Source organism: Alexandromys fortis, unplaced genomic scaffold (genome assembly GCF_014885135.2).
Source record: "Alexandromys fortis isolate MF-2015 unplaced genomic scaffold, M_Fortis_MF-2015_v1.1 scaffold_10, whole genome shotgun sequence".
Lineage (NCBI taxonomy): Eukaryota > Metazoa > Chordata > Mammalia > Rodentia > Cricetidae > Alexandromys > Alexandromys fortis.
The window spans coordinates 3390630-3404639 of record NW_026067895.1 but is presented as its reverse complement, the minus strand read 5'-3'; the positions used below and the strand labels follow the sequence as shown (position 1 = coordinate 3404639).

Sequence of the window (14010 nt, the reverse complement as noted above, 5' to 3'; positions counted from 1 at the left end):
TTAAAAGAAACCACTTGATACTTAACTCACAGAGAACAGACCCAAAATGAATCAGCAGGAATGAGTAATTTCTAACTGTTCATAGTCAGAAGGTACAGTACCTGAAACAATTTCTCAGTCCTCTGTGTATGGTAGAAAATGACAGGAAGTTGTTTCTAACCCTCTGGTTATGTGGAATAAAAGCTGGTAGATTGGTTTGTAAGAACGCCAGTCTGATAAGGGCTTTGGAGAACTTGGAGAACAGGGCTTTAGACTCCTCTTGGCCTCTGAGGGGAGGGAACAGCATCAAGGAGTCAATGGGAGGTGTAGGCAAACATGAGCCATTTCATAGAAACCAACCTAGGTACCACATGGAAAACTAATCCTTTAAAGCCAAGGAGGAAACCAAAACCAAAACAGGTGCAGACCTGGAATAGTAAACCGAGAGCCAAGCCAAGGGCCTGCTCACCTGTCCTGATTCATCTTTACTAGTAATCTTTACTAGTGTAAAGATTGCAGAGGTCAGTGGGGAGCGAAGGCAGATAAGGAAGAGGCCAGCTGTCCGTCTCAGTGTCAGCACTGCATGAACACACCCATGTGTGCCTGTGTGGGCGTTTGTTATATTTTATCATTCCATGAAACATGGTTGAGGGGAAGAAAAACAGAAACGCAGCAAAAAAAAAATCGGCTTTCTGATGAACAAAATAATTTTATTCTTTAGATGTGGGTTAAGTTTTTATGTTCTTTCGGTTAACAAAGAGAATGAATTGCTTTTGTGAGCTATGGTGGATAGAGGGGGGAAAGGGAAATGCCATAAATCTAGGCCTATGATGTAAGATAATGGGGTAGTCAAAAAATAATGCAGTCGAATATTCTTATCATCTGTGTTACAAAGCATCAGCTGCAGTCGATCATGGGCAAACAAATGATGAAATCTTGGTCTCCATTCAGAATCTGAGGAATGTTGTCCCAGAGGTCAGGGTTGGTTGGGTCCTAAAAGTCCATAGTAACACACTCAGGACACTCTGGGCTACTCTTTGCCCTTTTATGTTTCATATCCTCCATTCCCCATCTGCCAAGATAATCATTCCTGTTTGTAAAGTAAGAGAAATCCTGTCTGCTTTGCCTGCTTTGTGAGTTTAATGTGGCATTCAGAATGAGTACAATATAACTCTAGTGTTATCACATATGACAAGAAAAGTCAAGACCACCACTTTTGAACTGTGTGTTGGAGAACATATCCCTATATCTTACTGTCTCATCCCCAGCTAAGAAAGCTTTTCTGAAATACACCCATTATTTTCTCTAGATTTATACAAAACAAATATCCTCAAGAAAGAATGGTCATGCCAGATGTAAAATGGGAAGAGCATTGGTGGAGACTGGCAGGATTCTTGGGTAGCTGGATTTACTCATGGCAGGAGAGGTAGGAAGGCAGGAGTCATTTAGTCACGTGATTTTGCTGACTTCCTACACCTGTAACTCAGCTCCGTGATATGGGATGGCAGGTACCAAGGAAAAGCTCCACATACATCCTGATCTATGGCTCATTGCTGAGCTTGCTCACATCTGTAGATCTGTGAAAGCTTGAGCAAGTTAGGATTCTAACCCGAGTAACTCCCATGGAGGGAATGAGACTCACTCAGCAGTGTGCTGAATGGGCAGGGCATGAGGGGAGGTAGGGGTGACTGCTGCTAATCACGTCTTGTACAGCACAGTCTTGTACACCCGCTTCACCTTGTTTTATGTGTTTACAATATATAGACATTAATTAGTAGATGTTCTCATGTGGGATTCCAACCTTTCAGTAAAACAACCCAGGTGAGCCCTTTAATCACATTGAATCTTTGTTAAAAAAAAAAAAATGAGTCTAGTAGATGATAAAACTTAGTAAGCAAGAAAAGTAGAGCAAAGATTAATAGGGCTTTTTTTTTTGTCACGACTATTTTGAGTTTATCTCTTTATTGAAGGAAAATTATATAGCAAGAGGTTTCATACTTTCCAGGAACCTGAAAATATCCCAGATGAATGATGCATTGAGAAACACCTTTAAAGTCTTACTGTGGCCATGTTCAATGTATGTGTTAGTGTCCGTTTTCTTCTAAGTCAGTGATCTACAGATCCATTGTAATGCGTGTGACTGGGTTCGTTTTCAGAAGCTTCACAGACAGGATTATAATAGGGGCTGATTTCTAAGGCGTTCTCACTGCATGGCCTTGGAGGAAAGTTCTGCTCGGGGTGTCCTCTATGCTACCGTGTAATGCTGAGTGTATTTTCTAGACTAAAGTTTCTTTCACTCTGCTAAAAACACTCTGACACGCATATTCTGCTCTTTGAACCAAGCTACGTCTGACAAGCAGACTTGTGTTTCTGGCTTCAGCGTTTAACTGACATGGCATCATCCATGCTGCCCGCCCGGTTCTTTTCTGAGACTTGCTCACACACTTGAACTTCAAACCAGGCATGATGATCATTATTTCCCTGTGATTTACTGTAAGTTCATGTCACAGTACTGAGTCTAAGGTGTAAAAGTAAAGCAGTCACTGGCATTTTGTCGGGTTGCAGGCATTGTCATCCGAAGCTCGTAGGATCTTCAAATGTAGTTTAGCTGGGGATTTGCACTGTCGGGGACACTATGCTGTGGTATATTATCTAACTTGTGTTTTCAACATGAGCAAGCAGGAGAAAGGGCAATCGCCTCCAATAATTTTACCGTTTCATAAAAATGGTTTATATTTTACTATGAAGAACAATAAAAAGAAGTTTTTGCAAGGAACTTTTTATTCTTAGGAAATATCAATCGAGAGCATGTGCTGTGCATTAAAGATGTGTGCGATTGGTGCTGACCTCTGGGGCATTTGAGGAATGCAGAACCAAGCTAATTATTCCATTCTAAATGTTGCGAGGAAACAGGTGTTCAATATTCTATCTCCTAGTACAGTGTCTCCACAATTCCCAGGGAAGTACTGACAAACATTTTGGGGGTGACAAAGCTAGTGGACACCATGAGAATACCATTACATAAGACTGACGAGGCACATGCTTGTCTTGGTTGAGCAAGCAGCTCTAGCCCAGATGGGAGACGTATTTCCGAAGACCCAGAGAGGGCAGACAAAGACGGGACATAGTTTAATGGGACAAGAACAAGAACTCTTGTGTACAATGGAACCTAGAAGCACTGTCTTCATCACCTTACAGGGGAAAGCACTATAAACCATGAACCATTTCTTTGTTGGACTTTCTCAACTAGGTAGCAGGTAGCACAAGAAAATAAATATATGTTATATATTTATCATTATTATTTAATATTTTATTATTATATATTTTGGTATATAATCTAGCTTTTAAGAATTCTAAGTACTAACAGTGCTTAGAATCAGACCTGTAATTCATACTGCTTGGGTTGGCTCACCACCAAATAGCTGTAGAAATGAATTTAAATTTTCTTTGAAGGAATGATCTTTCCCCCCATGAGCCTCAGAGAATACACAAAGATAAAGTATGAACAATGTGGCTTCCATCCGTGCATTCTTCACATCTGGAAAATGACACCTGAAAAAATCACTTAACAACAGGCATGATAATTTAGTTGGACCTCTGTATTTTGTAATTCTTGTATTTAATTTATATGTGTAAAGAAAGGGATATCAAAAGGTGTTACAAAAAAGGGGATTATCAGAATCATCTAAACATATTATATTTTAAGGAACAAAATGAATTTTAGAAAGTAAAGCAGAAATTGAAGGGAATCCATCTTGAATGGATTAAATAACAGATTGACCATGGCTGAAGATAGGATAGGAGGAATAGAAAACTGACAGAGATATACAGGATGCAATATATCAAGAGAGAACTGTGAGGTCTCAGAGGTTAGCCACTAAAATTGTGTGTGTGTGTGTGTGTGTGTGTGTGTGTGTGTGTTGATAATTCATTGACCCTAAAAGGGAAAAGTGGAGAAGATAATGAGAAGACAGCTTTTAGAGATAATAGCAAGCAACTCTGCAGAATTAGATATTGCCAGTGTAAGAATTGTACAGAATATTTTCTAGGATATTTCTAAGAAAAATCTGCAAAGTGCCCAGAAAGATATTGTATAGGCCTGTGACTTCCTGCCTAAAGCAGTAGCCAGTGGGAGATAGTGGACTGACACCTCTGGGAGGTGGTAGTTGTCCAGAATTATTGGGTGGCTTAATTACTTTCCTTAACAAATCATTTTTCTGGAGCCAACAAAAAACTCTGCGTAGGATGTCAAAGATGCAAGAAGAGTCCAAACTGCAAAGGGAGGTAGAGCGAAGAATGCACTTGTAACTTTATACAAACACTGTTCAGTTTAGAAACAGCAATGTAGTTTCTAGGGTTGAAAACAAAATCCAAAGAATGATGCTCATCATGAGTATCTCAGATATGGGCATGAGACGTGGGCAACCCAAGTGAGAGGCTCTAAAGTGTGTGTTATTTGTGTAAAGAAGAAAATGGTATTGATGACTGTACATATTTTGTTGTTTGGTTTCTATGGCTGATTTCATAGGGTTGTCACATGGTAAGAGGATGTTCTAACACAGTGAAAATAATAGCACTGGACGTGAATGTGTCAATAAGCAGTTACTCTAAATGGACTCTAGTGAAAGATATCTTTGTTTTGTTTTACTTAAAACAGCGTCTCAAGTTTGCACTCTCACCAGCGATGAGTTGTCATTGTGTTTTTCATTTTAGCCATTCTGACAGATGTAAGATGGAATCTCAGAATTGTTTTGATTTACATTTCCTTGATGACTCAGGATGTTGAACATTTCCAAAGTATTTCTCTGGCATTTGAGGTTCTTCTGTTGAGACTTCTCCGTTTCGATCTGTACACCATTTTAAATTGAATTTTTTTTGTATTTTGATATCTAGTTTCTTGAGTTGTTTTTTTATATTTTAGAGATCAGTCCTCTGTCAGATGTAGGTTTGGGGAAGATCTTTTCCCAATCTGTAGGCTGCCGTTTTGTCTTATTGACTGTGTCCTTTTTCTTACAGAAGCTTTTCAGTTTCATTTATTAAGTCATTTATTAATAGGTTCCATTTATTAATTGTCAATCTTAGTGTCTGTGCTACTGGTGTTATATTAAGGAAGTTGTCTCCTGTGTCAGTGGGTTCAAGGCTATTTCCTACTTTCTTGTCTATCAGGTTCAGTGTAACTGGGTTTATGCTGAGGTTTTTGATCCACTCAAATTTGAGTTTTGTGTAGGGTGATAGATATGAATCTGTTTGCATTCTTCTGCATGTCACTACCCAGTTATGCCAGCATCATTTGTTGAAGATGCTTTCTTTTCTCCATTGTGTAGTTTTGACTTCTTTGTCAAAAATCAGGAGTTCATAGGTGTGTGGATTGGAAATCAATATCAAAGTGTCTCAGAAAATTGAGAATCAGTATATCTCAAGACCCAGTGATACCACTCAGGCCTATACCCAAAGGATGTTCCATCATACCACAAGGACACATGCTCAACTGTGTTCACTGTCATTGGACTTTCTTTGTAGGACTGCCAGCCCACAAATAATGAATGGCAAGGAGCTTATGACTAATTGGGAAAGTTTGGCCTTTAGCTTAGGCTTGTTTCTAACTAGCTCTTATAACTTAATTAACACATATTTTTAATCTATATTCCACCATGTGGCTTTTTACTTTTCCTCAGTACAGCATGTTCAACTTGCTCCGAGTCTGCTGGCAAAAATTCCTGTGCCTAGATTCATCTCCTCTTTCTCTTCCTGGAAATCCTGCCTATTCTATCCTGGCTATTTGTTGACCATTCAGCTATTTATTAAACCAATCAGAAGGCGCCTTGGCAAAGACACATCTTCACAGTGTACAAAAAGATTATCCCTTAACAATTCATAGCAGCTTTATTTGTAGTAGCCAGAACCGGGAAGCAACCTAGATGCCTCTTAAGCAAAGAATGGATAAAGAAAATGTGGTACATTTATACAATGGAGTATTACTTAGCTGCTTAAAAACAATGACATCAGTAAATGTGAAGCCAAATGGATGGAACTAAAAAAAAAGTCATTCTGAGTGAGGTGACCCTGACCCAGAAAGACAAGCATGGTATGTCCTCACTCATCATAAGTGGATATTAGCTGTAAAGTAAAGGATACCCACAGAGGCTAGATAACAAGGAGGGCCCAAAGAGGGACTCATGGATTTTCCCTAGGAAGGGAAAATAGAGAAAAATTTCCTGGTTTGACTGTGGGTGGGTGAGCATGGGAACTTGAGGGAACAGGTTGGGGGATGGGTGGAGAGGGAGAGTTCTGAGAGAGACTACTGGAAAGAAGGGTTTATGGAGGCTAGTAGAAGCCTGATTCAAGGGAAGCTTTCACTACTCTATAAGGATGGACCCAGCTAAGATTCCTGGCAGCAATGGATGCATAAGCTGAACTGCCCATCCCTATGATAAGATTGGTGACTACCCCAGTGGTTATAGGGGAGCCAACTGATAGATGTCGATTTAGGAACCCAAGATGAAATATTGGATCAAGCTCAAGGAGTTTTGCTGAGGAGAGGAAGGAGGGATTGTAGGAGCCAGAGGAGTCAGGGACATCAAAGGAAGGCCCATAGAAACTGCTAGACTGACCCATGGGAACCCAAGGCTGAACCAACAGCCAGGAAGCCCGCATGGCACCTACCTAAGCCCTCTGTATATATGTGACAGTTGTGTGGCTTGCTCTACTTCTTGGTCTCCTTTCAGAGGGAGCAGGGCCTGTCCCTGGTGCTTTGGCTGGCTCAAGAGGCTATTCCTCATGCCAGATTGCCTTTCCCAGCTTGAGTACTGGGTGAGGTGCTGGTCTTATGGAGTTAGATATGCCATGTTTTGCTGATGTCTATGGGAGACCTGCCCTTTTCTGAGTGAATACTGAGGAGAGGTGGATTGACCTCTGGTAGGGGATGGGGGATGGGGAGGGGGAGGAGAGTGGGAGAAGAGGAAGGAGAGGCGGCAGCTATCCAGATGTAAAATAAATAAAATTATTTTAAAAAAGAAAATGTCTCAGTATGTAGACCAGACTGACAACTTACTTAACGATATCTACCTCACTCTTCCTCCCTAGTACTGGGATTAAAGGCATGTGCTTCCATGCCAGGCTAGTGAAAAATATCTTAACTTCAGAAAAACTCTTCATTTTAAAGAATATAACTAATCACATGAAATTCAAGTAAAGTAGTAGTGATTTAAATATTAGTTTTTTTCACTGTAGGAGCTACTGAGTATTATAACATAGTCCTAAAATGTTCATTTCGCAAAGAAGGTTAATTATTTTGTGCTAAATTTAGCAAAATAGATTAAACTGCAATGAAGATTATAAATCCAAAATCTTAAGCAGGCTTTACACAATGGGCATATAGGAACAATTGGAGAATGTATATAGTACATGGGCTTCAGGCACAGAACATTTGTTGACACTGACTGTGGACTCAGTTATTGTTTAACTCTTGCAAAATTCAGTTTGTTAAGAAATTATACCCTTACATTGCAAGGCAATTAAGTGTTCAATATGTTTTTTAAATGACATATATGCACTTTAAAATATTAAAATTATATATAATCCATGGATCAATGGATAAAAAAGACTGAATTATAGCATTCAGAATTAATGAATAATTGATATGATATAATATTTGAATAATGGACTCACCAAAAGAATTAGGCATTTGAATAAGAATAACTTACAACTCAATGTACTATTCACAAGTATTCAACGAACACTCAAACTTAACAGTTGTCGGGCTCGAGGGAATATTGTCAGTTGTGTTCAGAACTCACACAAGAAATAATTGTTCTTTTAATACTTAAAAGTTTTTCTAATAATTAAAGTGATATAACTCAGGCCTGAGATGTCTCAGGAAGTAAATGGACTTGATGCACAAAACAGTAGACCTGAGTTCGATCCCAGGTGAGTACGTAAGCGTAGATGGACAAAAACAAGTCCACAGTTGTCTCTAACTTCTCTACATGTGCTGTGGCACACATACCCCCCCCCAACACATGCACACGCACAGCAAGCACACATTAATATGTTATCAGGTAAGGATAACCATGAGTCTGTAAAAATTAAACGCTCAGCATGACAGCATAAAATATCCTTCAGTGAAAACAACACTTCTCAAATTTGGAAACGTTTTTACAACAGATATGACAGGAAAGGCAGTGAGAACTTTGAACCAGGGCTTCAGAAAAGCTGTTCATAAAGCAAGAAGAACAGTAATGAATAAGTAGTTCCAATGATGGCCAGTCACGGTAAAGAACCAAAAATGTATTTTTTGTGTCATATGAGCAAAGAGACTGAGAAATTCATATCTAAGATTGCACAAATATTCCCTCCATTTTAAATAATGGCCTTCAGCTGCGCTATGATCTCTCTCTCCCTTTCTTTTCTCACTTTCTCTTTGGCACATGCATCACATGCGTACACTGTAGACATACTGGCATTTGGGAGTGAGTGTGTGTGTGTGTGTGTGTGTGTGTGTGTGTGTGTGTGTGTACCCGCATGCGTGCGCACCAAAGGTAAATATTAAGTATTTTTATCAATATCTTTCTGCTTTATTTTCTTTTGAGATGGTCTCCCATTGGGTGAAGAATATATGGATTCATCTAGAATAGCTGGCTAGCAAACTCCAGGGATCTGCCTCACAGGCACACGCTACTGTCATCGACTTTTTTCCGTGGGCACTGGGGACGAGTTTGGGCCTTCATGTATACATAGCAAGAACTTTTCTACCTGAGACATCTCCTAACCCAACACCAGTATTGTTAAAGACATCTTTTCATGCACTTAGTTAAATTTTTTTTTGCAGGTTGTTATCAGTTTATGCCCACTGTACCCTTTGGTCCAGTAATACTAGTTCTTGTAACCTATCTTCAGTTGGTAAATGATATATATGCTCAAAATTGCTGATCACATCCTTGTTCATATTAGTAAAAACCTGGTAACATTCTGTAATAAAAGATAAATTTTTTAAAAAAATTGTAAGTGAATATGGGTATACATACAGCCAAATAAGTATATAATCCCATGTTATTTATACTGTCACATGAAGATTAATCCAGTGGTTAGTAGTCACTAGTATGCCCAGATTAATATTGGTATAGTATAAATAGATGCATGACAAGACTAAGTGAAAAGAGCAGCATGAACTATCTCTTTTAACAAACATTTTCTTCCAACCAGTAGCTTTCTTACAGCCAGAAGATATTTCTGATCAAAAAGCATTGTTGTGGGAAGAATAGGGAATTCTTATCAAAAAAGGAAAAAAAAAAACTTTGTCAACCCAAACCTTCTTTTCTGATGACCACATTTTTAGGAACCATAAGGAAATAAAAAGGAACAAATGAACTAAGTCATGACATGCCTCAATAATTTACATACAATTTCTTTAAAGCAGTTATTAAGATATTTGTTCTATGCACTATCTTTGCAATTCAATAGTATATTACACTTTGGATAATAAATTTTAATTGGAATTACTTGATCTATATTTAAGTGTACAGTTTAAAACAGATAATAATAATAATAATATAAGAAAAGACGTTCATTTGAAAACAAGTTGAGTGACACAGGAAAAGTTGGAGGGAAGAGAGAGGGGAAGAAATTGGAAAATATAAATATAGTACTTACTCTAAATTCTCAGAAAACTAAAAAAATGAAGTTAAAAAGAGCCAAAATAATATATATATTTGTAACATGTCTTGTACTTGTATTTAAATTTATTCACAATTAAATAAGATTAAAACTTGAGATGTTCTGTAGCCATGTGTTGAGTGTCTAACAGCCATGTGTGCTGGTGGCTTATTAAAGAGTACAAACAAACAGACCCACCAATCACATGGTTCAATTTCAGCCTTTAGGGTGGTTTTCTTCTTAGGATAGAAAGATATCAAAAATAATTCCTTCAGAATACAACTCAAAAATCACATGATGAAGTGCTAACTTATTTGCCATAGTCAAGCTGAGTGCTGCTTGGGTAGGAAGTTCTCGAAACACCCACAGCTGGATACTTTCTTCACCACTTTGGCAGTGAACGCCCAGAACTGGTGAGAATGGAGTATCTTACTTTAGAAACCGTGTCTGTTCTACTTGTAGGCATGGGACCCGTTGTGCTGGAGAAGTGGCAGCCGCTGCAAACAACTCTCACTGCACCGTTGGAATCGCTTTCAACGCCAAGATTGGAGGTATGGGACACTTCCAAGGATACACACAGGAGCCAGGAAGCTCTTGGCGAACTGCTTTTCAGGATCCTTTTCAAACTAGCAGTGGGCACCTCTATGCGTGACAGGGCGCAGCTGCTGCTGACTGCACGGTGCCCGTGTGAGAGATGATGTTCAGTACAATGGTGGACACTTGCCACAAGACTCCCAATATGTTACAAATACAGTGTTTCTAAATAATACTTGAACAAAAACAAAAAAAAAATGTTTCCCAGCAATGACTACAGAAATGTGATCCACTAACTTGGAATTGGTCTTGAAGAACTAGCAATAGACACCTCTAACCACAGTATCTCTGTGGAAGAAGCATTTTAAGACAGCCTTAAAAAAGAAAAGACATGTTTGGTGCCTAAACTTTTAAAAGGTGCCTTTTAATTGTAACTGAAATGCTGAACGGTAAAATCTCTTCTTAGACTCCCCTAATGTTCCCACGAGTCCAGATGTGTGTGTGTGTGTGTGTGTGTGTGTGTGGTGTGTGTGTTTTGTGTACATATATGCATATATGCTCATATAAATTCAAACTGCGGCACAAGTATGTTTATTATAAAGATCTAGCCAACACAGTATTAATCAAAGTGCTGAAAAAGTAGACTCTACTTTCCCACTTGTAATCACTGTTGTAAGCAACAGATGATTGCCACGGCCACACACAAATGGGAAGACAGCACTTTAATAGACTAGTGACTTCATCGTTAGGCCTAAGGATGTTCCCTTAGGTAGGCTAAAAAATGTCAGATGACTACGAACTTCAGCAGCAAGGTGAGTACCTTGTTCCAACGCTCTATTTGTTAGCAGATAGTTCATCTAAAACTGAAAAGTGCCATTCCTAACCACAATAAGAGTGCAACACCACTGCCTGGCCTAACTGTTCCATTTTATTGATTGTTGTTAGCATCTTGCAATGGTCAATCTGGCAGATAAATGACCACAAGCATTTATAAGACATAGCAAGCGATATATAGAGGGCTGGGAACTGTCTGCTTGAGGAAGCCACTGGGAGTATTGGATCTGTGTCTTGGTAACCAGTTAAAAACTTGAAATCTTGCCGGGAAGAAAAAGTCTCCTTAAAAGCAAATTAATCCTGTGGAAGTATAATTTTAAAATAAGGGGCTGGAGAGAATGCTCAGTGGTTAAGAGCACTGGCTGCTCCTCTGAGGGAACCAAGGTTGATTCCCAGGACCCACATGGTGACTCAATAATGATCTGTAAACTCTCACTCCAGGGGATCTGACACCCTTTTCTGTCTGCCAGGCATGCATGTGATGAACAAGGTGTACATGCAGGCATACACCCACATCCATAAAATAAATAATAAAGGTTTTTACATTTAAAACAATACAAGTCTCAGTGATGATATTTAGTGTAGGCTAGTTTTTCTTTTACTAAATTATTAAATGTTATGCTATTGTTGTAAGTTGCCAAAATACAGAATAAAAAGGAAAAGTTGGCATTTGGCATATAATTTATGTCTTGCTCTATTGGTGATTAGTTTTGAAAAACAAGGTTAATGCTTGATTTCTGTCTGATAGGAATGAGCTTAAATGACGATTAATGACTAAATGTTGCTAAAACATCTTGAGAGTTATTCGAATTGTGTCGAATACATTCTCATCTATTATTTGACTTGTACATAAGTTGGCAGAAAAGAAATCCAGTAAGTTTGCATCCGTCTACTATTATAGGCTATATGGGAAATGAGACCCAGGTAGAGTGGCAACTTTGTAGCTTTAAGGTTAGAAGATTTCTACATCTATGAGTCTAAGTTCATCAATAGGGAGAAATTTAGAATTGCTTGAGTATCTTTATCAAATGCTCAATTAAAATAGACAGGAAGGAAAGCAAGATTTTCAACTTTGGAAAATGAATGAAATTTTGTTCTTTTATACACAATGAAACCTCCTGTCTCTCCAAGCTAGGCTAGCTTATACAAACTGGTACCATTTTTCTAGGAAACATTCACTGAAGTGTTGGTTAAAATATTTTCTTGGGCCTAGGGAGATGGTCAAGAGTGCCTACTGTCCCAGCATCCACATGGTGACTCACAACTGCTTCTAACTCTAGTTCCAGGGCTCTCGGCTCCCAATTCTGGCCTCAGAGGGTTCTTGCAAACACATAATGTCACACATAAAATCCGGGCAGACATAAAATTGAATAAATACATAAATATGTTTACAGTTTTTTAAATGTATTCTTTATTCCCTGAAGTCATCTGCGTGGCATGCTTAGGTATCGTCTGCTGAAGACGAGTAACCAGCTTGCTCATTTCTGCTTTGCAGGTGTGCGGATGCTGGACGGCGATGTCACAGACATGGTGGAAGCGAAGTCTGTCAGCTACAACCCACAGCATGTGCACATCTACAGTGCCAGCTGGGGCCCGGATGACGACGGCAAGACTGTGGATGGGCCAGCTCCCCTCACCCGGCAAGCCTTTGAGAACGGTGTGAGAATGGTAGGTTTCAGAAGCCTCTGGGCTGAGGATTTTCATGGGCAGACCTTGTAGGCATGCCACCATGCAGGCTAGAGGATTGCTGAAGCTCACGGGGGGCCAAGTGGCCACTGGAAAGACGTCTTGAACATTGGCGTTATGAGTTGTTTCTGCTCTACAAACAAACTCAGAGTTAGTCTCTGCTATGACATGAACTGTATACTTGGATGTTAAGAGACGCACAGAAGAAATTTATTAGTTAATATGTGAACGTGGCCCTTCAAGAAGCAAAATCCTGGGGCGAGCAACGGAGTAGGTATTCACAGTCTCCATTTGGTGTTGGTAGAACATCCAGCAAGGCCCTTCTGGCGTCTCCTCTTGATGACACTTAGTCTTCCTTCTGTCCAAAAACAGTATTATTTTTCTATGGCACCAGATCTCCCTAATCAGGTAACTTAGCATTGACTTTATGTCACTGGAAAAGTGAACATTGTCCCCAGAAAACATAGCTCCACAATCTAATAGAATATTTGCTTCAAATTAGAGATCTTAAACTGTCCTAAATAAAATAGAAGTAAAGATGCTAGAACTTCTCCCCTGGAAGGAGGAGTGCCTCACCGGAGCAGGGCCTTGCCTTCTCCTACTAATGAATAGAATTTGAATTATACAAAGTATACATGTATTTATGCATGATATCATTGATCTGGCCCGAACTTCCCTTGCCTTTCTTACCTTCTCACTCCATTGTCTTGCGACATCCTCTATTCTTGTTCACTGTGCATCAGGACATTCTGTTTCCCCCGCCCTACCCCCAAGTCCTTCAATCCTTTTCTAAAATGTGACATCTTCCCAGAATTCTCTCTAAACCCATACAGGAATCAACTACAATTAGTCTCTTACTCTGTGCGCACTGTGTTTGATAAAGACCAAGTTACATTTATGTTTTATACCTCAGAGTTCATTTTGGCCGTATTTTCCTCACAAAAGTTTAAGTCCCAAGAGTGCAGACCATGCCCTTTATACATAACCATGGACTTTACAAAACTAAGAGAATGTATTGAATTCTGGTGAGCCCTTTATAAGTGTCTGCTGCATCAAATGTAGTTTACTCCAAATGATGCTACCACAATGTTTTCATGGATTCAGCCCAGACATGGAACTGTGGGACGCATTCAGCTGATTGGTGCAATGTTTGAGCAGGACTAAAAATCATACTGAGTCTTGTATAATTTTGTGAGTCTGGGTTAGATTTTTAGCAAAAGCCTGAGCTAGGCCATCCCATGGCTATCCTGAAATGAATTTGAGGGAGAAAACACACACTTTTTTGTATGCGCTTTCTACCAAAAAAAAAAAAAAAAAAAAAAAAAA

General features: G+C 39.2%; 1 protein-coding gene across 4 annotated transcripts in view; it reads left to right on the top strand.

The window, feature by feature from the left end:
- Pcsk5 (proprotein convertase subtilisin/kexin type 5) overlaps positions 1-14010 on the top strand; it is a 411377-nt gene that overhangs the window by 153591 nt on the left and 243776 nt on the right. For all 4 annotated transcript variants that reach the window (XR_007594733.1, XR_007594738.1, XM_050158819.1 and 1 more), the window contains exons 6-7: positions 10093-10181; positions 12494-12666. Coding sequence is in view for 2 of the 4 variants with exons in the window: in XM_050158819.1 (XP_050014776.1) it covers positions 10093-10181; positions 12494-12666 (262 nt within the window). In the remaining 2 variants the exon portion in view is untranslated. The remainder of the gene's footprint in view (positions 1-10092; positions 10182-12493; positions 12667-14010) is intronic.